General features: G+C 48.2%; 2 protein-coding genes across 5 annotated transcripts in view; both read right to left on the bottom strand.

Moving 5' to 3' along the window:
• Positions 1-751: 751 nt before the first annotated feature.
• UMOD (uromodulin) lies at positions 752-15,426 on the bottom strand. Of its 4 annotated transcripts, none has more exons than XM_001488179.3 (11): positions 15,219-15,426; positions 13,563-13,753; positions 11,622-12,398; positions 11,413-11,520; positions 10,113-10,321; positions 8,990-9,138; positions 6,882-7,127; positions 4,020-4,182; positions 3,359-3,440; positions 2,224-2,265; positions 752-1,082 (listed from the first exon to the last, which is right to left on the bottom strand). In XM_001488179.3, the coding sequence occupies exons 2-11, from the start codon at positions 13,654-13,656 to the stop codon at positions 1,021-1,023; spliced, it is 1,932 nt and encodes a 643-aa protein (XP_001488229.1). In that variant the 5' UTR covers positions 13,657-13,753; positions 15,219-15,426; the 3' UTR covers positions 752-1,020. The 4 variants fall into 4 exon arrangements, with proteins under 4 accessions (XP_001488229.1, XP_070086997.1, XP_070086998.1 ...); XM_070230896.1 differs by having other exon boundaries at positions 2,224-2,268; positions 15,219-15,410; XM_070230897.1 differs by having other exon boundaries at positions 15,050-15,226.
• A 5,882-nt stretch (positions 15,427-21,308) lies between these two features.
• The window catches only part of PDILT (protein disulfide isomerase like, testis expressed), a 28,401-nt gene continuing 27,238 nt past the window's right edge, over positions 21,309-22,471 (bottom strand). The window contains 1 exon segment of the mRNA XM_023616887.2: positions 21,309-21,542. Within this exon segment, the coding sequence (XP_023472655.1) occupies positions 21,309-21,542 (234 nt within the window).

Raw genomic sequence — 22,471 nt, 5'->3', positions numbered from 1 at the left:
TAAGATTGGCACCTGGGCTAACAACTGTTGCCAATCTTCCTTTTTTTTCTGCTTTATCTCCCCAAACACCCCCTGTACACAGTTGTGTATCTTAGTTGCAGGTCCTTCTAGTTGTGGGATGTGGGACGCCGCCTCAACGTGGCCTGATGAGCAGTGCCATGTCCACGCCCAGGATCCGAACCCTGGGCCGCCACAGTGGAGCGTGTGAACTTAACCACTCCACCACAGAGCCGGCCCCAAAATATATTTTTTTCAAGGGAAGATTTGCCCTAAGCTAAAATCTGTTGCCAGTCTTCCTCTTTTTTCTTCCTTTTTCTCTCCCAAAACCCCAGTACATAGTTGTGTGGTTGTAAATTCTTCTACGTGAGCCACTACCACAGTATGGCTACTGACAGATGAGTGATGTGGATCCATGCGAGGGAACCGAACCCAGGCTGCCAAAGTGGACCGTGCCGAACTTTAACTGCTAGGCCATCAGGGCTGGCTCAGAAAATATCTCTTGAGTGAATGAATGAGTGGAGAAATGAATAAATGGATGGGTGGATGAAGCTCAGAGACATTGTGTATTTTATCTAAGGTCACACAGCAGAACCAGAGTTGAACCCAGTCTCTCTGACACGACTGTGAACTCCATGAGGGCTGGCATGGAGTCTGGTTTGTCTCACCTCAGAATCCTCAGCACCATGGACAGTGCCTATATATAGTAGATGCTCAATAAACACTTGTTGAATAAATAAATGACTTCAAAGACTGAGCTTTTAAGATTATTATTATTTTGCCACACTCTTTAAGGAGACAGGGGCCTCATACACAGACACATCATAAGTCCCATTTGGAGAGCAGGCAGCATTTAGAGACAAAGGCTGTTTTTTGATAGCAAAGATTAAAGGAGAGAAAACAGGAGCAGGCTGACTGAAGTGTGTGCTCCCTTTCCTGAGGCTGGAGCACCAGCCTGCATCGCCTCTGCAGCCAGCAGGAAGTGAGGTGGTAGCCACAGAGCTCGGGGTTTCCCACAGATGATCACTGGGACATCAGGGTCAAGATGGCAGACAGAAACAGAGGCAGCCAGACCTTCAGAAGCCCTGAAAGAAACGCAATTACGGGGCTGCTACTGGCACTGATGAGCCTTTGTGCAAAATTATCAGAAGATGCCTCCTCTAGACTGACCTATTAGGAAAGGATACCCTCTCAGGGTTGATCAGTTAGAAAAAGGAGGTTTTCTCTTTATCTGCTCTGAAAACCAATTAGAAAAAGGTGCTCACTTTGGATGGAAAAACAGAAAAAGTTTCCTTGCTTGGTGGGCCAATTTGAAAAAGGCAGCCCTTCCTCAAGCACTAGGCTTGGTATCCCCTCAAAAGGAAACTCTTGTGCAGTGCCCAACCTATTCAACCATCCTTGGCAATCTTGGGGGATATTCATAGAGGGCAAGCCTCTTAGGAACAACTTGACTCTCTGGCTCCAAGCTCACTGGTACTGGGTTGAACTAGCTCAGGTCAAACATGAGGTTGGTTCAAAAATCCCATCAGATCTAGGTGCCAAGAGCCAAGAAGGGTAACAGTTACATGGATTCACTTTTCATCCAAATTTTCAGGAAATTTCGGTCGCCATGCAAATCAAGGGCCATAAAAATGCTGCTAGTTCCTGGCCTTTATGGTCAGAGGAGCAGAGGAGCAGAGAAATAGAGTTTAGTGCTTGTCTGTTGTGTTCATCCTGGCACTAAGCATGGTGCACACAGCAGCACTCAACATGTACTTGTCCCCTGTTGAATGAATCCTGAAAAAGGTGTTAGAGATGAGCCACGAAGCTTCAGGAAGTTCCCAAGGTGCAGGTCTAGAGTGTGTGATTGTCTGTTGTATGTGGGTTTGTAACAAATGTGTGTGTCTGTACATACGGGCAACTCCAGCTGTCTGGGCATCCGCGTGTGCAGATATGAATGTACGCACGTGACCTGCTGTGTGTGTGCAAATGTGTCTGGATGATGTCCATTCTTGCGTGCATGTCCATGTGTGCCTGCATCTGTTTGCACGCATGCACTGTTGTGAGACAGCACGGGTAGACGTGCATATGTACAGCCCCAGGTCTGGGCGTTTCCGCAGATGCAGTCGCCCCTTCAGAGCTCAGGGCCAGCAGGCCCAGTGCTCCAGCACACCCCAGGCCCATGGAATAAAAGCCCCAGAGGAAGGTTCTGGCGCAGGCTCCTCTGCAAAGAGGACTTGAACTTACCCAAGCTGCTGGAAGCAGCCTTCGAGACTGCGGCCTGGACAGCTGCTGAAGGAAAGAGAAGGGTCAGCGTGCAGTTGGCAAGGAGCCTGGGAGAAGCCCCTCCTATCTGCTCTTCTCCTTGCAGCCAGAGTGGTCTCTTTGAAACCCCAGTCTGACCCTGTCACTCCCCTGCTGTGGACTCTTCAGGGGCTCCCAGTGCTTTCAGGAGAAAGGGCCAGAACCTTAGCAGGAACTATACGTCAATTGTATCTCAGTTCAAATAAAAAAGAACTATAGGGCCTCACGTGGTCTGGCCCCGCCTGTATCAGCTCACCCCACACTGACCTCCTCCTTCTCCTTCCAGCCTGCCGGGCCTTCTCTCAGTTCCTCTAACAGGCTGGGCTTCACCCACCACAGGCCCTTTGCCCATGCTGTACCGTCTGCCTGGGATTCCCTCCCCATTCCCACCTTTCCCTGACTCCTCTTAGTTAGTCCCACCTCAATTTCCAAATCTCAGCTCCATTCTTCTCCAATCCTCCAGACTGGGCCTATCCCCCCGGTGTAAGGGCTCAGAGATCCTAATACATTTTCTTGATTGCATTTATCCCAATTGCAGTTACATATACACACACACACACATATACAGTCATGCGCTGCATAATGACATTTCGGTCAACAACAGACTACATTTATGATGGTGGTCCCCAGGAGATCAGTACCATATAGTCTAGATGTGCAGTAGCTATGCCATCTAGGTTTGTGTAAGTGCACTCTATGATGTTTGCACAATGCCAAAATCGCCTAACGGTGCATTTCTCAGAACGTATCCCCACCATTAAGTAATGCATGATTAGATATAATTATTTGAATGATGTCTCCTCCACTGGTCCATAAGCTTCGTGTGACCCTGACCTGTATTGGTTTTTGCTCATCATTACATCCCCAACCACTAGCACCAGGCCTGGCACACAGTAGGCACAAGAACATAATGAGAACTGGCAAAAGGAAGGCAGCTTATAATCCACTTTGCCCCAGAGAATTCACTTGCTCCAGTTCTTCAGATCCCAGTAAGATCTCAAATGCCAGGTTCTGTCACCCTCCTCATCTCCAGAGAGCATTCCTCTCAGGAACGTGCAGGAGGGAGTGGCCCTTTTACCTTTCCGTGAGATGGGACCCAGGTTCAGGACACGGCTTTGGTCTATGCTGCCCCCAGTGCGGACTCTGGTCCCGGAGCAGGTCTGCAGGGAGAAGGCGACAAAGAAACCCTTCCATGAGGGAAACTGAATGTGGTCCTGCCATGGGGAGCGGGCCAGCTGGGGCTTGAGGACGATGGAGGCAGGAGTTGTCAGGAGATCTGCATACCCGGGTTCATGTCCCCGCTCACCATTTGCTAGATGTATGATCTTAGGAAAGCCATTTAAGTTCTCTGAGCTTCTCTCCCCATAAAGATAAAGAGGCTAGTTAAATATCTCCCTTAGGGAGCTGCTGTGAAGCATTAAACGTTAGCACATGTAAGTTGCACATAGTGCTTACAAACGTCAGCTTCTATTGTCATAACACAGGCTTGCAGATAAGCCCGAGCGTTTAGCAGTCTGCTGCCCTGCCCTGGTCCACCTGATTTCCCAGCAGCTCAGGGCTGCTGCCTGGCCACGCACACCTCGTCTTACTGCTCATTCTGTCCTTGCGCTAAAGGAGAAACACAGCAGAAATATTTGTGTTTTTTTTCTTATATAGCTTGTGGCCAAATGTCTTTGGCGTGGGGAGAGGGGCGAGGGGGAGGGTGGGGCCAGCAGGCTGAGGGAAGGGAGGCGACTTACCGGCTTGCAGTTTTCATTGATGTTGTCGCAGAGATACACCTCACAGTGCAGGTAGACCAGGTCGTAGTTTCCGGCAAAACGGAACATCTGGACGGAAAATCGGCCCTGGGGGGACTCCCCATTCTCCACCACTCGGATGGTTGAGTCCTCGGTGCGTGGACAGCTGTGAGGGTTACATCACATAACGCTGTTGGTTAGGCAAACACTCTGGAGCCAGACTCCCAGGGTTCAAGTCTCACTCCACTACCTATTAACTGTGCGACCCTGGGCAACTTACTTAATCTCTCTGTTCCTCAGCTTCCCTCTCTGTATACAAGGAATAATAATTGTAACCCACATCACAAGATAGTTGCGATGATTAAACAAGTTAAATGTTCAAAGTGCTTATTAAAGTATATGGTACACAGTAGGTGCTACATACATATGATGCCAAAGTAAAAAGGCTATCAACACAGAGTCGAAATTACCCTCAAGTTAGCACTTGCTGATTTCCCAGGAAACGGCATTCAGGAATCATTAGCTGACATTTGTTGGCACTCCACTATGTGCCTGGCACTAATTTCAACAACGGAAACTTCTGAGCACTGAGGGCCACAGACCAGACTGGAGTGTGTGCATCCACCTGCACGCACACACAACTGTACCCCAAAACACTTATGAATGAAACTCAAAATTGCACCTGTGGAGACTCTCACGTGTGCTGGGCTGGATCAGCACACAGGCACTCTGGGCAGGCAAATTGGGCACCCTCTCTGCTATTTCACACTACTCTCGCAGAATTCACTCGGATTTAGAAAAAGGGCTGAATGCTGATGCGTAGAAGAACCGAGAAGGGACCTTCTGCGGGTGGTGTTCACGCTCTGCTCTCTGTCCCCCACAATTCAGATCTGACTCCAGAAGTGCAAACTACACTTGACAAAATAAAACCCGTGAGGTGAAGCAGGCCCACCTCATGAGAGGCAGAGCGAGTGGCATCCAGCATGCTCCTTCGTGGCCTGGTGCACTCAGCCCCAGCAGGGCATCCGCGTCTGCTCTGGCCACTCCAAGGGTCTCCCCAACTTGTCCCCTCCTTTCACATCCTGCAATATTCTGGCACCTTCCTAGACTGGTGGTCCACAACCCCGCTCCCACACATGCCCGGACAGAAAAACACAGGCACACCCACCATTTCTTCCTGCTTCTTTTTCAAAACTTTCCAAGCTTTCCACTATGTACATGCTATACTTTTACACTCGGAAAAAAAAAAAAAGCTTAAAAATCCCTCACAGCAGGTATTATTTATGCCTATTTCACATATGAGAAGATGAATATCCAGAAAGATGAGCTGACTTGTTTCTCAGAACTAAAAACGACCGAAGTTAAGATTTGAACCCAAATTTCCACGATGCCCCAATCAAGGTCACGCCAATGTTTCCCAAATTTTCCAGTTCTTTTTTTCGTTACCTAGTAACCACCTTCCTGAATGTTTTCCTGTGTTTCCCAACATCTGTATTTTGATTATTTATTTGCTATTTTTCTTTAAATCTACTTACATTTTTACTGAACTACATCTATTTTGAGAAGAATCTTCAGCTCATGACCACAAACAGCAAACCAGTATCACTTGCCGTAAATAAAACATGACCAGACAAATAAATACAAAGTAGAACAGTACTATTAAATTTTAGTTAGACACAGTTGACTGTAAAAGCCCCTAAAACAGACTCTGTTTTCTTTTTGTTGCAAAAGGACGTTAGCAAATAACAGAGAGGTGCGAAGCTCAGATAGGCACCCAGCCGAGACTTTCCCCTGGCGGAACCTCGCGGATTCCAAGAGAACTGAGAAAGGAGTTGGTCACCGTCTCTCAGGGATGCTTTCTCCGACTGCGCTACCAGAATGTGGATGCCACTCTCCTTTCCCCGCTTCCGGGTTTTTCTATGGCCTCTGTACCGCTAACATGCTATTGATTTCACTTTTGTCTGTCAGTCTCCTCCTCTAGAACAACAGCTGTCTGAGGGCAGGGATTTCTGTCCCTTCTGTTCACTGTGTTATTCACAAGCCTGGCACACAGTAAGCTTCCAAAAGACCTGTTCCATTCGTGAATGAAAATGTGAACTCCTTGCTCACAGTGTGGCTCACCGTTCTCGAACGCCTGGAGTCAAAAGCCACACACTCATGCCCTCAGTGTTTCATCTGGCCCTGGCCGACTGTGCCTCCCCTTCACTCCTCTCAGCCAGGTGCCAGCCTTCCTCCGGCCCTGTGCATGCCTTTCCATCAGGCTTATGACACTTTTCTGAGTCTCAGACCCCCCTGGGTCATCTGGTAAAGCCCATGCATTCCACCCCAAAAATAAGGTTTTAAATGCATGAAACTTTTTAAAAACATTGTAACTGTGTGGTGACAGATGTTTAACTAGACTTATTGCAATCATTTCACAATATATACAAATATCAAATATTATGTTGTACATCTGAAACTAACATAGCATGTCAGTTATATGAAAAATTGAACGCATAAGATAAAATATGTAAGATTATAAAGGAAACCAATTAAATTGAAACATGGTCCTTAAAATAATAAAAAAACATTTATATAGGCATTATATATTTCATATCTATTATATATAAATATATGTGCTTACAAGTATATATATTCGATAATGCATTAAATAATAAGATCTAGTAGAAATTCCAATACCGTAGTAACTAAAAAGTACTGATGAGGGTAAATGCCTTCATGTGCCCCGCTAATAATTCTGTGGTTTGGTGCCTGTATTTATAATGGATGGCAATGCTAATTTCACCTAGAGGATAATGAATATAAAGATGTACTCTTCCCCCATCCAAGTCCAAGGGCTCCCCGGATTCCATCCATAGGCCTTACTTGTCCTGGATGATGAAGTACTTCAAGGGGTCTGTGGCATTGCTGCTGGGCGTGGCATAGCAGTTGGTCATCAGCAGTGCGAATCGGGACACGTCACCCCCATCCAGGATGGTGCCCACGTAGAGAAAGGCGTCGGTAGACAGGGTCACCGAGGAGCCCTGGTAAGGCTGCGTGAAGGTGGGGTTCTGGAAGAGGGCCATCCGCACGGTGAACATGCCCGTCCCGCCCACGCTGATGTTTAGGGAGCTGCGGGCGGAGAGGGACCAGTGAGAGAACCAGAGCTGAAAACAGCAACAGATGGACCACCCTTTGCGGTCTGCATTCCTGGGAAGTCCCTGACAGTTCTCGCATTTTTATCCAGCGGTAGGACTGGAAACCACCAACCATTGCTTTGCAAACTACAATGAGCACACACACGGGTCACCTCGGGATCTTGTTGAAACTCAGGTTCTGGTTCGGTAGGTTTGGGGTGTGGCTCAAAGTTCTGTATTTCTAACAAGCTCCCAGGTGATGCTGCTGCTGCTGATTCATAGACCACCTTTTTTATAACATGTCCACCCCCTCCCTCGGTTGCCTTTGCCTTCAAGAAGTGCAGCAAACAAATTCTCAAGGCACTCACCTAGATTCCTTCTTTGGTCTCAGCCTGGACCAGTTAAGAGGGATGGACTATGAGTTCTACTGGCCCGAGTCAGAGTCTGGCCCCACTTACAGCAGAAGATTGGCGTTTTAAAAACGGGTTATTTTTAACCACACTGGAAACAGCCACACTGATGGAGACGTCACGGGATGATCCAGTAAAGGACAGCGTAAGACTGATGCCCCCGGAAATCAGGTGCGTGAGAAATATTTAGTAACATGGAAGTCCATTTTATGGGTGATAACTGGGTTATCAGTTTGGACTCAGAATTGAACTGAGGCAAGATTTCTAGCTCAAACCAGAGAGAGATTTGCACACAAATACGTTGCTCCTGGAGTCTACCAGGCCTGGGACATGGCCACATTGCTCCAGGGCACTGCTTGGCCAGGTGACGCTCCAGCCAAAGGAAGTCAACAAGCAGCCTTCTTTCCCCAAGTCAGCCATGCGCCCTCATCAGTGCCTAGTGCCCTTCCCAAGGTTGGTTGGCCCAGAGAAGATGTAACCATGGGAAAGCTTCAAGGTGAAGGTCATGGTCAAGTGAGGGCTCTGGGCCTCATGGCCTGGGTTTGACTCCCAGCTCAGCCACTTACTAGACTCTCTAACTTTGGGCAAGTTATTCAACCTTCTCTGAGCCTCCATTTCCACATCTGTATAATGAGAATAATAATAATACCTACACTTCCTAGGGCACTCTACAATTTCAATGAGACGTTCCATGTAGAACACCGAGCACAACGCCTGACGTATACTCGGCCCTTGATAAATGCTTGTTATAATTACAACTATAATTTTTTCCAACAACAGCATCATTGGTGATTCATCCTATTCAGAGATTTTCACTTTTATTTAGCAAAGACCCTTTTCCTTTTTTAAACAATCAAACTTCACGTGGCACACAGTATGGATGGAACTTCTCTGGTTCACCCCTCAGACACTCCCAAGGCACCCCTTAAAGACCCTCAAACTCCAAGAAGCGTAATTTGTAAACCCCTCTTTAATCAAACTCCTTCGATTTACAGAGAGGGAAGGAAACTGAAGCCCAAATATGGCATACGATTTGCCCCAAATCCCATAGCAGGTCTAGACTGAGAGCCCTCCCACCTTCCCTCTGGTCCAGCCACCCTCCAGTAAGCCAGAGACACTAATATTTGATTCGCATCTGCAGAGCACTGCTGTGCCTCTAAGAAAGGCAGTACAAAGATTGCTAAACCCATTCCACAGATGAGAAGACTGACACCCAGAGTGGGGCTATCAACTTCTCAAAGCCATCTGGCTAGGACGTGATGGTGCCTGGATTTGAATCCAGGCTCCAGACTTCCTAGCTGGGCTCCTCCATTGTGCAACACTGCTCCCCAGTCCCCCCCACCCAGCTCCTTATGGGTGACAGGTGACAGGGAAGCCGAGGGCCTGGTGGTTGAGGGGGTGTGAGGTGGAGCCGGCCAGGGGCGCTGGGGACCCTCTCTGGCCGCACCTGACTATTGGATGCAGGGAGGTCTTCAGGCTGACTTTCATGTCCAGCGGGTAGGAGCAGGCGAAGTTGATTTTGATGTTGACGTCGCGGATGATGATCTCATCGGCCAGGAAGAGCGTGTTGCTGTACGTGGCATGGGTTTCATTCGTCTGTGTTGAGGGGAGAGAGAAAGGGGCATGAGAACCTGAGTAGCACTCAAAACCAAAGGAGCCTTCTCTAGCCACCCATGGGCTGCCCTTCCGGTAGCCACAATCAAAAGTTACAACAACAGTGGCCATTTCTGAGCACGCGCCACGTGCTGGGCTCTGAGCTAGACATTCCTCCTGCATCACTGCATTAGTCCCTTCAATGACCCTGAGAGGCAGGGTACCACCCCCTGCCTGGTGATGAGGAGCAAACCAAGGAACTCTGAGTGACTCGCCCACAGGACATGGCATCTAGTAAGCCTGGGCTCTTCCCATGACCCAGCGCCTCCTCTCTCAAACACTAAAAAGACTAAAAACCACGTGCAGATTCATCATTGATGGTGGAATTCCAAACGCTGTGCTGAGCAAATGACAATGAATTTCTTTCTTCCTTTCTTATGTCTTTCTTCCCTTTCTTTTTTCAGGGGATGAGGGAGGTGGGAGGAAGCCGTGCTCCACTCACACAAACACTGACCCCTGGGTCCCTTTTGAGCAGGTTTCTGTAGGCGAGGTTCTGATTCTGTGAACACCAGTGATGCTGACCCTGCCTCCCAGGACCACCAGAGACAAACAGACGTGCTTCTCAACCCAGTGTTGACACCTACTGGCTTAGAACCATCCCTGCTCTGTCTGGCCCAACTTTTTGCATCTATAAAATGGGGAACCATCACCACAGGAGGTCCTCTTTATTTGAAGCTAATGTTTATTGAACACTTCCTATGCGTCAGTCACTGTCCTGACCACTTCATGCACAGTAACTCATTTAAGCGTCTTGACAACCTAACAAAGTACCTACTATTATTACTCCATTTTACAGTGCAAGAAACAGGCATGGCCAGGCTGAACAACTCACCGAAGCTCACACAGCTAGTAAATGGGGGAGCCTGGGCTTGAACCAGGCAGTGCTCTGACCCCGTCCCACACTGCCCAGGACGTACCGTCAGCACTGTCCCACAGGGGCCATCCCTGGTTGGGGTCACCACAGACACCCAGTCCCGGTCGCCCCTCTCAGCGAAGCCTGAGCACTGGCTGTCAAGCAGGTACATGTAAACCTTCTCAAAACCCAGGCTCTTCAGCTGGCACTTGCCCAGGGACATCTTGATGTCGTTGATCCCACACTCCAGCTTGCGCTCCAGGTGGGAGAGATCTGAAATGGGCAGGGAAGGCAGGATTGGAAATCTGTGACCACAATTCGGGGGCCCAGCACATCCCCAGGGCTCAGGCCCAGCTGGTCAGGCTGGCCACAAGCTGGGGATACTCAGTGTAGCCTCAGTCTGATCTCTCTGCGGTCTCTCCTCTCAGAGTGATGGAGGCTCAAGATTGGACTCCAAGCATCACTGGATGGATCCCAGTGGCCGGGCATCAGCCCCATGTTACCCTAAGTGTGGGCTGTATACAAAAAACAGTATTATTTTTGGGTCGTTCACGGCCCCAGCATTAAATAACATTGAATCCCAGTAAAACAAAACAAAACAACAAACAAAAAAAACCCTAATAGGTTAATTGCAATTTCTTTCCACCCTTTCTTTACTAAGGAGATGGTCCTGTTCATGTTTTTAATGCCATACACTGCTAACTTCCCTTTTAAAACAATGTGCAGACCTCAACCTGCTAAAATTTAATAATTTGATTTCATTGTATTCACTTTTGCTTTACCTTCTATCTAAGGCAAGTGTTACTTGCCACAGATAGATGCAGTAGTGACCATCAATGTCCCAAGTTTACCTGAAAGAAGAAGGATTCAAGGAATTTGAAGAAAAACAAGTTAGTGAAAATTGCAGGATGGATACAATTTGGATAAAGCAAAATTGTCAAATTGGTACTTGGACGTGACCAAAATCATGACTGAAGCTTGAGAAATGCTAGTCTGCATCAATCATTTGTACATATGGGGAAACTGAGGCTTAGTGATGTCCGGGGCCCGGCTCAGGTCCTCAGCTGGTCAGTGGAGGACCCAGCCCAAGAAACCACACCTGGCGGCCAGTCCTGTGTTCTTGTGCTGCAGGAAGATGGCTCTGGTAGCCTTTGGCCTATGGGCAGCAGCCACCTGTGTATCCATTGTGGTGTGGAGGCCTCAGAAAGAAGGCTGGGGGTCAGGAGGTCCCCGACTCTCTGGGAGCCTTGGAGTCAACTAAGGAGAGACTCCCCACACGCCCCCAACTCACACACAGGAATGTGGCCCTCCCTCAGCGGCTGACGCTTCTCAACACCTCGCCTCCCCGCCCCCACCGGCCTCACCAGTGATGTTGAAGTCCTGTTTGCACTGGCAGTGCCATTTGCCATTAACCGATTTGCATTCCTCGTCTACGCTGCACTCATCACACGTGCCCTCCACCGACCTGGGATCTGCAGGGTCACAGACACAGACAGTCAGCAAGGATGCGCCCCAGGCACCCCACGGTGCCCTTCTAGACCTGGAGTGGGGATGGGGGGACACGCCCACTCACCTGTGCAGTACGCCAGATGGCACTCGGGGGGCGCCCTCAGGTTGTAGACATAGTAGCCCCCGGGACAGGCCTTCACCTGGACGGGCGCGTCCCACAGGCAGCAGTTGCCGCTCCAGTGCGCGCAGGCTGTGCGGCTCACGATGCCCTCGTCGCTGGATGGGTGCGTGCCGTTGAGCCACATGGGCGCGGCCGTGTTGCAGCGCAGGGTGGGCACGCAGGTCTCGGCCATGCGCACGCCGCCCTGCCCCATGAAGCGGTACCAGCCGCTCAGATGGGAGTCGCAGGCGTAGCCCGTCCCGTAGTCGCTGCTGCGCCAGTACTCGTCCAGGATGCTGTGTGCCTGGCACGGATCGACGCACACGTGCGCAGCGCCCTCCCGCACACAGTCCAGCCCCTGCCCGCAGGAGCCTGGCGAGCACTCACAGTGCCGCCCATCCCCCAAGTAGCCCGCGGGACACACGCACGAGTAGCTGCCCTTGCTGTTGACACAGGTGGCCAGGGCGTGGCAGCCACTGAGCCCCGGCTCAGCGCACTCGTCCACGTCGATGCAGCCGAGCCCGGGTGTCTGGCGGAAGCCGTTGAGGCAGACGCACGTATAGGAGCCCAGTGTGTTCACGCAGCTGCTGTTGGCGGAGCAGTTGTGGGCCCCAGGAGTGGCACATTCGTTCAGGTCCACGCACACTAAGCCGTCGCCAGTGAAGCCGTCCTGGCAGGAGCACGTTGTGGCCGCCCCGTCCTCCAAGCAGGTGGCATTGCTGTGACAGTCAATGCAGCTTCCTGTGGACAGAAAAGCCCAGCATCAGAACGGGGGCAGCTGGGCCAATGGTCACCCAGAAACTCCTTCCATGTCCCTTAGGGTACCCATATTCTTTAAGACTTAGTCCCTAGCAGACCCCCACCAAAACAAATAAAGAGAACTCCCCTGATGATGTCTAACTCCCACCACTCATTCTTGTGTGTTGAGCATTGCCTTCAAGCTGTGTCTTCTTTTAAAATATCTACATTCCCACATCCAGAGGAATAATGCAGAGTTCTTGACAGTTTGGGTAGGATTCAGGTGAACCTGTGTCCGCTTCCCCTTCTTGGCACATTTTGTGCCTTTTGCTCAGATCTCCTTCCCTGCCTCCCCTCTAAAGACTTCCCCAGCTCTACCTCTCAGTGGCAGCCACATTTCACGCGTTCCTCTGTGACAATAATGGTAAAGATAATGAGCTGTCGCTTAATAAGCTCTCACTACATGTCAGACACTGGGATATGCACTTTTCCTTCATTATCTTGTTGAATCGTCCAGGGGCCCTGTGGGATCACTTTCGTATTTACCCTTATTTTAAAGATAGGGAAACTGAGCTTCAGAAGATGTAAGCCGCTAGCTCCATTGGTGAATGCCAAAGCTAGGACACAAACCCAGGTGGCAGGACCACAGAGTGTGTACTTTTAACTATTCACTGTGTGCGGAGGCATGCCAGCTCAGGGGAGGCGCTCAGCTCCCTTCTCCAGGAAGAAGCTGAAAGCAGAATGAGGGCAGCGTGCAACCCAATGGAACCAGCTCTTAAGTGTGCAAGGGCAAGCATTTGGGAGGCACCTGGGTGTTTTCAAATCTCCTGTGTGGTTCAGTATGTTCCTGACCTTCTAGTGAAGTGCCAGGGAGCTTTAGTGATGTTCTAGACTCTTGTCTATCCATGTGTGGTCCAAGGACAAGAGCACCAGCGTCATCCAGGAGCTTGTTAGAAATGCAGAGCATCAGGCCCCACTCCAGACTTATTGAACCAGAACCTGTTTTAGCAAGATTCTCAGGGGAGTCCTGTGTTCATTGAAGTGTAAGAAATGGATTTAGAATAAAGACTATGAAAATCCCAAGCATGATAGGAGGGGATCAGAACTTCCCTGCTAAGGGCTGTATTGCTACACGCACACATACACACGTGCACACACACCACTTACTTGCTTCCGAGGTGTCAGTGTTTGCAGCTATGATGACCCAATAGGTCACCACTGTCACCATCCGCATCGAGGTCAGAGAGCTAAGCCAGCCCATCCTTTCTGCTCTTCACAGCTACTTCTGGGCTGGGGAAGTCTTGCCCAAAGACAAGGACAGGTGGGCCCCTCGGAGTTTCCTCCTAGTCCCTGAAGTCCTGTTAACAGAGATGGATGGGATAAATGCGTGATCTAACTCTCCTCCACATGCTTGGGGGGAGAGCCTTGGTTGTGCACTGCACAACACCGGGAGATGCCATTTATATGAACCACAAAAAGTGTGCAGTGCTGTGGCCCTTGCTTTGGTGGAATTTTCCCCTCTGTGGCCACACCCTTACTCCCACCCACGTCCCAGCCTCGGCTCCCCAAGTCTCCTCGCATTTGGAAGAAGTGAGTCTCTCATTTGGAGCAGGAAGCAGGAGGATGGAGTTGTGTTCTGGACTCGCCACCTTGTTGGAGACAGCTTTGGGTTTTAACAGCCAAATCCTGTTCTCCTGCTGGGAAACCTTCAGCTTGCCCAGATCCATTTATTCATTCGACAAACATTTATTGAGTAACTACCATATGCCAAACAGAGTGCTACGCACCACGGAAAATGATGAACAAGACAGACAAGGCCCCTGAGTTCATGCAACTCGCATATTGTAAAGAAGCGGCTTTGACATAAGCAACCCAAGAGTCGATTAACCTTCTCAGTGCATTTTAATGTTTCCAGGGTGATCACTTATATTTCACCCAGTTGTTGAATATCACCCAAAGTTTTACAGCAGCAAAATAGGGCAGCACGGCGGTTAAGTGTGTGGGACCTGGAGCCTGCAACCGGGATTCAAAGTCCAAGTCATACTAACAGTGTGACATGGTATTTCAACCTGGTAAGACTCAGTTCCTTAGCTATGATATAAGGGTCTTTGCTTCCACAAATTGAATGCCTACAATGTGCCACCTCAGTCTGAAGTCCCTCTGATCCAACTTGTGTTCTAGAGCAGCGTTGTCCAAGCCTTTGTGGTTTAGATCCGCTATGAGAAAAGTATTTTATGCCCTAGCCTAGGACATGCATAGCACTTGCGTACGCACACGCGCACACACACACAAAATAAAAATTTTATAAACAATTATTATCGTTATTGTCCGCATTGCTTGCTGATGTATTCTATTGTATTTCATTAAAAGAAAATTCTAGATGTAATCCACAAATGATTTCATGATCCACTAACGGGTTGTGACCTACAGTTTGAAAAACAGTATGGTGGGTGATAGCTAACTGCATATTGTTGTCACGGGGATTAATTAAGATGTTATATGCAAAACAGGGCCCAGAGCATAGCAAATGCTCTGGTTCACTGCCCTATCCCCAGTGCCTGGTACCCAGTAACTAGTGTTTGTTGAATGAGTGATAAAGTAATGGTCATCGTTATTAGGAAAGTGCAGGCTAACAGACAGGAAGGTTGACTTACCAAAGATCACGAAGCCAATAGTCAGCAGAGTAATGACTCAGTCTAGGTCTGAGCCAAGTGTCCAATCTCTTAATTTCCTCTCCCCTCTCCCTCAAACAGAATGAGAATCAGGAGAAGACCAGACAGGGGAGAAGTGGTGAGGAGAAGAGAGAGCAGAAGATATCCTTACCTGAAGCCGGAAAGGTGGAATTAATCTGCTTACAAGTGTGGCCTCCTATATATACGTCTGCCCCTGGCTGGCAAACTCTCCTCGAATTATTCTTGGTTCTGTTTCTTGAGATCGAATCCTTGGGGGGTGGAATATTTTCCCCTGTTGGCACAGTGTTCTAGGCTGTGAGTTCTTGTTGTTCTTTTTCTTAATAGGTAGAGACCCCGAATGATTGACATTGGGGGTCACACTTGTGCCCACACATACAGGGCCTCTGTTTTGCACCTCTTGGCATCAAGAGATTCCTTAGTTAGAAATTAACTGGGAAAGCAGTGCCAAGGTCCTGGGCTTTTTTTGGTTATTGGCAAGGACATCATGGACCCAAGGAGCCAGGTACAGGCCAGTATCTGAAGCCAGGCTACTCTAGGATATAAGGGATGTTCATGGCCCCCACTGGGACGTGTACCTGTGGCCATCAGGTTCCCCATCCTGGAGTGCACGGGCTCGGCCAGCTCCCCTGGGGTCCAGATATGAGCAGGAGAGGAGTGGAGAATGGTTGAAGGTCAGAGCTAGAAGATAATTCAGACGTCATTGGACCAGATCCACTCTATGAAACAAGAAATCTGAGTTCCCACGAGGGATGCTCTTTCGGAAGGTAGATAACTTCAGGATTGAATAGACTGACTTTGGAGTCAGCCCATCTGAATCATGTCAGTAGGCTCAGCTCTTAACCTTCCTGAGGTCATTTTCCTCGTCTGTAAAGTGAGGATACCCATCTCCCAGCATTGTTATGGTGGTTGAAGGAGATGACGCAAAGAAAGACATGTAGTCATGATTCTATCCATGCAAATCACTGCCAATGCTGCGTTGCTGGTGTACAGTCATAGGGGTAGAAAATGACAGAGCCTGGATTCAACTCCTCGTCTCCTGAGCCAGTCCCATGTAGGTGGCAATCCCACGTTGAGTAGAATCAAATCTACGTGAACGTGGGCTGAGCAGGAAATGGAACAGGAACCTGTTTTTGCTCCCTCTGCATTTACTTCCTGAGGCCCTTTCTCACGCTGTCTCATTTAGTGGGGGGTCACTATTGGCACAGGGGCAATCACCTCCTGAGGATAATTCTGTAGGAGGGAAATTTCTGGGTCAAGGAGGCGACATAGTTTTAAGAATTTTGATGCCTCATCCTAAACAGCACCCCAGAGAGATTTTTAAAAAGTAGTTTACAATCCGACCACAGTACTCACTGACCTAGAGCTTTGTTCACTTTCTTTCATCTTTGTCAAAAAGATAAGCGAGAAATATCTCATTGTTGCTTACTTTTGCAATTCTTCCATGAAAAGGAAAATTGTCATCTCTTCATTTGTTTACTATTTATTCTTCTATTCTGAACTGGCTGTTTGTGTCCTTTACCCTTTTTTTTCCCCCATGGGAATATGTCCCTTTTTTTTTTTCCTATTACTTAAGAAGGAAATAAGAGTTCTTAATATTCTTTTTCTCCATCCTGGATGGTGAATATCAATTTTGGTTGGTGCACGGCAGGCCCTGTCTAACCCGGGGTCGGGGTGTCCTTAAAGGGTTAAAGACGGAGGCTCCAGGTGGCTCGTGGAGCTGTCTGGGCAAAGGCCCCAGGTAGGAAAATGGGGAGTTTGGGCTGGAGACTATTGGTAAGTCTAATAACCACATCATTCTAGTTTCTGTATTTGATGCTTTACGTCTTGGGACTTTGTTCTTCCTGGAAGGGTTGCCCCTTCCTGGGCTCACTAATTTCTAGATATAGCAAACAACTGGCCTGAGAACATGCCTTTCATATGCAAACCGGCCAAACCAGAGTCCCTCCTCAAGCCCTCCTTTATGGGGCTTTCATGCTCAGGGCCACTATCCCCCTACCCTAATCACCCCAGGGACAGATACCAGACAACTAGGGCACAATTCCAGAGCCTGCTGAAACTATTCACACTGGCCAATCTGAAGCCCGCTTACCTTGCCTTTCCCATTTCATCCCTTAGAAACCGCAATGAAGGCTTGTGCCCATGTTTCCCCCGTCCATCTGCCTCCTGGCCAACCCTGCTGCTTCCTTGTGTGGGCCTCCATTTCATGGTGTGCCCCTATCTCTTGGGATCTGTGAGTCTAATAAACCGTCTTATCAATGGCAGCCATCTCCTGATCTGCCGGCCTTGTCATACCTGAACAGTAGTAATAAAACCTACACTTTAAAACAATAAGCATCACCTTCGCTCAACACAGCTGGATCATCCTGCGCTATTTCTCTAGTTTGCCATTTCCCCACTCTTTCTTCAAACCTCCTACCCTCTCCTCAGGCTTGCAAACTGAATGACGTCATTGACGACCAAGCAATGCCTCCCTCATGTTGTGGTCTACCTGCTTGTGGACCCATCTTCATCATCTCCTCTCCTGTTAGGATGGAGGCAGGATCCTTCTTCCTGTGTTCTGACGACCTTTCCTTCCCCCCTTCCCTTCCCCCTTCCTCCTGTACCTTCACTTTTCTCTTATCCATTGGGGTATTCTCATCTACGAGTCCCTTCCACGGAAACCATCCTTTGACCCCACAGCTCCTCTAGCCGCCGTCCTATTTTCCATCCTTTCATAGTCAACATTCTCAAAAGACTGATCTGCCCTCTTTCCACCTCAGTCCACACCGATACGCTTTCTGAACTGCCAGCTCCATTAACGTAGCTCCTCGAGATCACTAAGAATGTCCATGTTGCCAAATTCAATCACTATTTTCCTCTTTATCTTACTTCTAGAGAAGTGCTCAAAAAATATTTGTTTTCGTATGAACCTTACTCAATCTCTCAGCCATTCCTCCTTTTTTGAAACCATCTTCTTGCTTAGCTTTTAGACACGGACAGGAGACTGGATCTTAAGAATCCTGACAGCTGTGACTTACTGGGTGTCTCCTGGTTCAGACACTGCTGAATGCTTTTACACGCATTGTCTCACATAATGAGACACAGCAACCCATGCCGCACAGAAGAAGAACTGTAGTTCAGAGAGGTTGATTCAATTCCCCAAGATTACACAACTAGCTAGTGCTAAGTCCATACTAAAGCCCAAATCTCACTCAAATTTACCCCCATGATGTACGGCACTCTTTGGAGTAGAGAGCATTTCATACTCAGCATGGGAGAGCCTTAAAGGGGTAAGTGGTTTTACATCTTGAGACCGTGAAACTAACATGTGGAAAGTGTTGAAAAGTTGATCAAACAGAGTGCATGGGATTAGAATGAGGGTGGTCTGTATTGGGAGGGGGCAGAAAATGAGCCAAGGGGGAAGACCCTCTCAAGAGAGGGGCATCGCCTGCCGCACCGCCTATACTGCTTAGTCCAATCTGAGCCCCAGATTACACCCAGGGGAGCTGCAGGTAGCACACCCATTCTCTGGCTTGTGGCCAGTCAGGGGCTCTGTTCCATGTGATTTAGTCCTAGCAGCCCCTGTGGACCCGTCCTTTGACCGGCAGCCACGTGGCCTTAAGGCTGAGGCAGGTGAGCCTTGCATCGTGTCCTGAATACTAACACCTGCCCCTGTTGGGGCATCTGGCTCCAGTGAGTTCCATGGCCTCAGGCTGTTCCCTGCTTCATCTGGACGTGGGCAGGTTTGGGGTAGGGGGGAGTTGTGGGAACTGGCTCTGGAGGCCCAGAAAAGCACAAATAGCTGTCGCCTTACATGATGGATGGAAAGCAGAGAGGTCCAGATAGCTTGTGGAGACCTTGGTCCCTAAAATAATGTCCCCCTCCTTTTCCCAAGAGAGCGTCTATCATCACCCGGCTGAAATGAACATCACAAATCAACAGCGTGAGTCTGTTGTCAACCAAATAATGACCCCCAGTGTGTCCGTGTTCCAATCCCCAGAACCTGTGAACGTTATCTTACGTGACAAGAGGGACTTTGTGTGTACGATTAAGTCCAGGATCTTGAGGTGAAGAGGTTTTCCGGATAGGCCCGATGCAATCACCACAATGCTTATAAGAGAGATGCATGAAAAATTAGAATCAGAGGAAGTAAGAGATGTGAGGAGGACACAAGAAGTCAGAGTGAGTCAAGGAAGGAACCAAGAGCCTAGGAATGCAGGCAAGCCTCCAGCAGCTAAAAAGAGCAAGTCAAGGAATTCTTCCCGAGGGGACCAACCCTGATCACAACTTGACTTTAGCCGAGTGAAACTGATTTCTGGCCTCCAGAGCTATAAGAGTATAAAGTTTTGTTATTTTTAGCCACCAAATTTGTGGCAATTTGTCAGAACAGTAATAGGAGACTAATACAGAATCTAATTTGGGTCTTGGGGCAACACTGTCAGCATCTCTCCCTTTTGGGATGACTATGAAATCATGTATCTCAGAGATGGGATGCTGCCTGATATGGAATTTCATTTAATCCATGGATACTCATTTACTGAGCATCTGCTGTGTCAAAGCAGAATTCTAGGTGTTGGGAATACGGTGAGGAAGAAAATAGATATGTCTGCTCTCCTGGGGCTAACACACAGTAGCAGAAGAAGGTAATAAATGAGTGCATGGCAAAATCATAAGATGCTTTCAAATTTGCTATCTAGGAAGGCCTTTTTGAGGTGATGACATTTGAGCTGAGATTTGAAGGATGAAAAGGATACAGCTATGTGAAGACCTGGAAGAACGTGCTTTGTGTACATTTAGGCAGAAGGAACAGCCATGATGAGAGAGAAAGAGAGAGAGAGAGAGAAAGGGAGAATTATTCAGAAAATAAGAAGTGTGACTTGAGCCTAGAAAATGAGAGGGAGAGGAAAGAAGAAGAGATCTGCAGGGTCTGAACTTTCTGGGCCCTGAAGGCATGGTAAGCAGACTGGATTTTATTCTAAAAGTAATAAAGACGCCATTAGAGAGTTAAAACGAGGTAGTGTTGTAAGCCCTCATGGCCATGGTTCTTTAAAAGATCACCTCACCAGCTTTACCAAATATGAATTTTGGAGGATGGAGAGTTACAAAGTGACAGCCGAGAGCCCAATCAGAAGACTTCTGCAGCTGAGAAATGGTGGATAATTGTCAGTGGAGATGGAGGGAAGTGGGTGGAGTCAGTGGAAGGAAGTGGGTGAAGTCACATAGAGTGGAGGAGGGTTTATTTTATTTTATTTTATTTTTTTATTGCAGTAACATTGGATTATAACATTATATAACCTTCAGGCATACATCATAACATATTTTGAATTCTGTGTAGATTACATCATGTTCATCACCTAAAGACTAATGACAATCCATGACCACGCAATCACCACACACGTGTGCCCTGTCACCCCTTTCGCTCTCCTCCCTCCCTGCTTCCCTTCTGGTAACCACTAATCCAATCTCCGTTGCTATGTGTTTGTTTGTCATTGTTTCTATCTTCTGCTTATGAGTGAGATCCTCTGGTATTTGATTTTCTTACCCTGACTTATTTCACTTTTCATAATACAAGAGGAATTACTTTTATGGTAGTAAAAGGAAAGGAGGACTTGAGGATCATCCTTGTCCATTGTTGCTTGAGAGCGACATCTCACTTATCAACATGGGGAAGACAGGAGACTGGCTTGGGGTTTGGTCTCTTTCTTACTGTACAAAAATACGGCATAAACAAATCAATACACCTCATTTGAAGGTTTTACTCAAACTCCGGAGACCCCAAAATGGGGAGGGGTGTCCATAATGGTTAAATGCAGTCTCCGGAGTGAGATCGCCTGGGATTATTTCTCAAGGGCTTTCTAGCTGTGTGATCCTGACTGGTTACTTAACCTCTCTTTGCCTCACTTTCCTCATCTGTAAAATGGGGATAATGAAACCTAGCTCCCAGTGATGTTGTGAGAACTAGATGAATGCACAGCCTATTGTAAACACTCATCAGATGTGCCTATTATGGCTTCCCTTGTAGCTGTGTCTGAATTCCAGGCCAAACAGCTCTTCTAAGGCAGCACCAACCAGCAAAAAGTGGGAATCAATGAATAAAACAGAGCCAAAGACACTTAGGGGCTTTTATTATCCAGCCCCACCCACCCACCACAATGATATATAATTTTGTTGGAGTAGATCCATTCAGAAAATGATACCAGGACCTGGAAAATGGGCACCTTCCCTCCCGGCTTTGGAGAAACTACAGTTCTTCCTTGACTCGTGGTTTCTTTTCTTGTCTTGGAGGTCCTTTTGGCTTAGCCACCTTTTCCTCCTTCTGAGCTGTTTCCTTCTGCCCGGCTGGCTCTTCCAGCTTGGTCCCGTTCTCCAGCTCAGGCAGCTTCTGCTCAGGTAACTCTTTCTGCATAAAAGGTACCTCTTCTTCCTCAGCTAATACCTCCTCTTCTATCACTTCACTTTGTTCAATAGACAATAGCTGTTCAAGAAAAGAAGGGAGGGAGGGAAGGAAGACGGAAGATAAAGAAAGAGGCAAGAAAGATGTGATAATCATGATGTAATTGCCTAGGCCACTTTTTCTGGAAGTGCCCAGAGAGAGGCACCTGAGTGATCCTCTTAGATGCAAAGGTCCATTTGGCTTGGGTGGGGACATTCTCAACTGTGACTTTTCCCCTCCAATAATAGGACCTTTGGGGAACCACCCTTCTTCCACTCTTAAGTCCACAGGTGTGGCTGCCCACATGCCTAACTCGAGAGCTGGGCATGTGATCAGGCCTCGCTAATGAGATCCCTGTCCAGGACATTTGCTATTACTAAGAAGTAGGTGCTTTCTTTCTAAGCTGTGAGGATATTAGTTTAGAGCTGTGGGGCAATCTTTGACCCTCCATGAGGAAGTGACTGCATTGGAATGAAGCCAACATAGAGGAAAACAGAGATGGGGAGACAGAAAATGAATTTGAGCTTCTGGATCCACCCATGCCTGAAGTTCTACCAGTTATATAGGATAAATTCCCATTGTTGCTTAAGCCCAAGAGTAGTGTTTCTGACGTTGGCAACTGAAAGGGTCCTAACTAATACAGATGGCGCCTTCCAGCAGATGGCCTCACTGAGGCATGAACAGGATTAGGAGAGAATGGGGATTGTCATTCCATCCATCAGAATAATGCCACAGGGCAGTATGCCATCAAGACATCTGGTTACCAACTCAGGAACAGTGGACCCAGGGAAGCAGCCTTGGGAGCTGTGTGAGACCTCAGAGCCTTTGCCCCTCCGAGTGTTTCTAAAGCCTGCCATTTCTGCTTCCTTGTAGTAAGTGCCTTTGAAATAAAATCATCCAAACTGGATGGTTGCTCAGCCATCTTCAAGTATCTCCTAAGTGCACAAGAATAATGGAACTCCTGGCACACT

Source organism: Equus caballus, chromosome 13 (genome assembly GCF_041296265.1).
Source record: "Equus caballus isolate H_3958 breed thoroughbred chromosome 13, TB-T2T, whole genome shotgun sequence".
NCBI classification, from domain to species: domain Eukaryota; kingdom Metazoa; phylum Chordata; class Mammalia; order Perissodactyla; family Equidae; genus Equus; species Equus caballus.
Note: the sequence above shows the minus strand (reverse complement) of the source record. Positions and strands in the feature narration are given on the sequence as shown.

Bases quoted from the DNA above. Each gene is read 5' to 3' on its own strand.
- UMOD (XM_070230896.1), bottom strand. From the start codon at position 13,656: ATGGGCTGGCTTAGCTCTCTGACCTCGATGCGGATGGTGACAGTGGTG. The intron at 11,521-11,621 runs GTGAGTGGGCGT...GTGACCCTGCAG, and splicing joins CCATCTGGCGTACTGCACAG to ATCCCAGGTCGGTGGAGGGC. The intron at 1,083-2,223 runs GTAAGTTCAAGT...CGTTTCTTTCAG, and splicing joins GGCTGCTTCCAGCAGCTTGG to GGCTTCTGAAGGTCTGGCTG.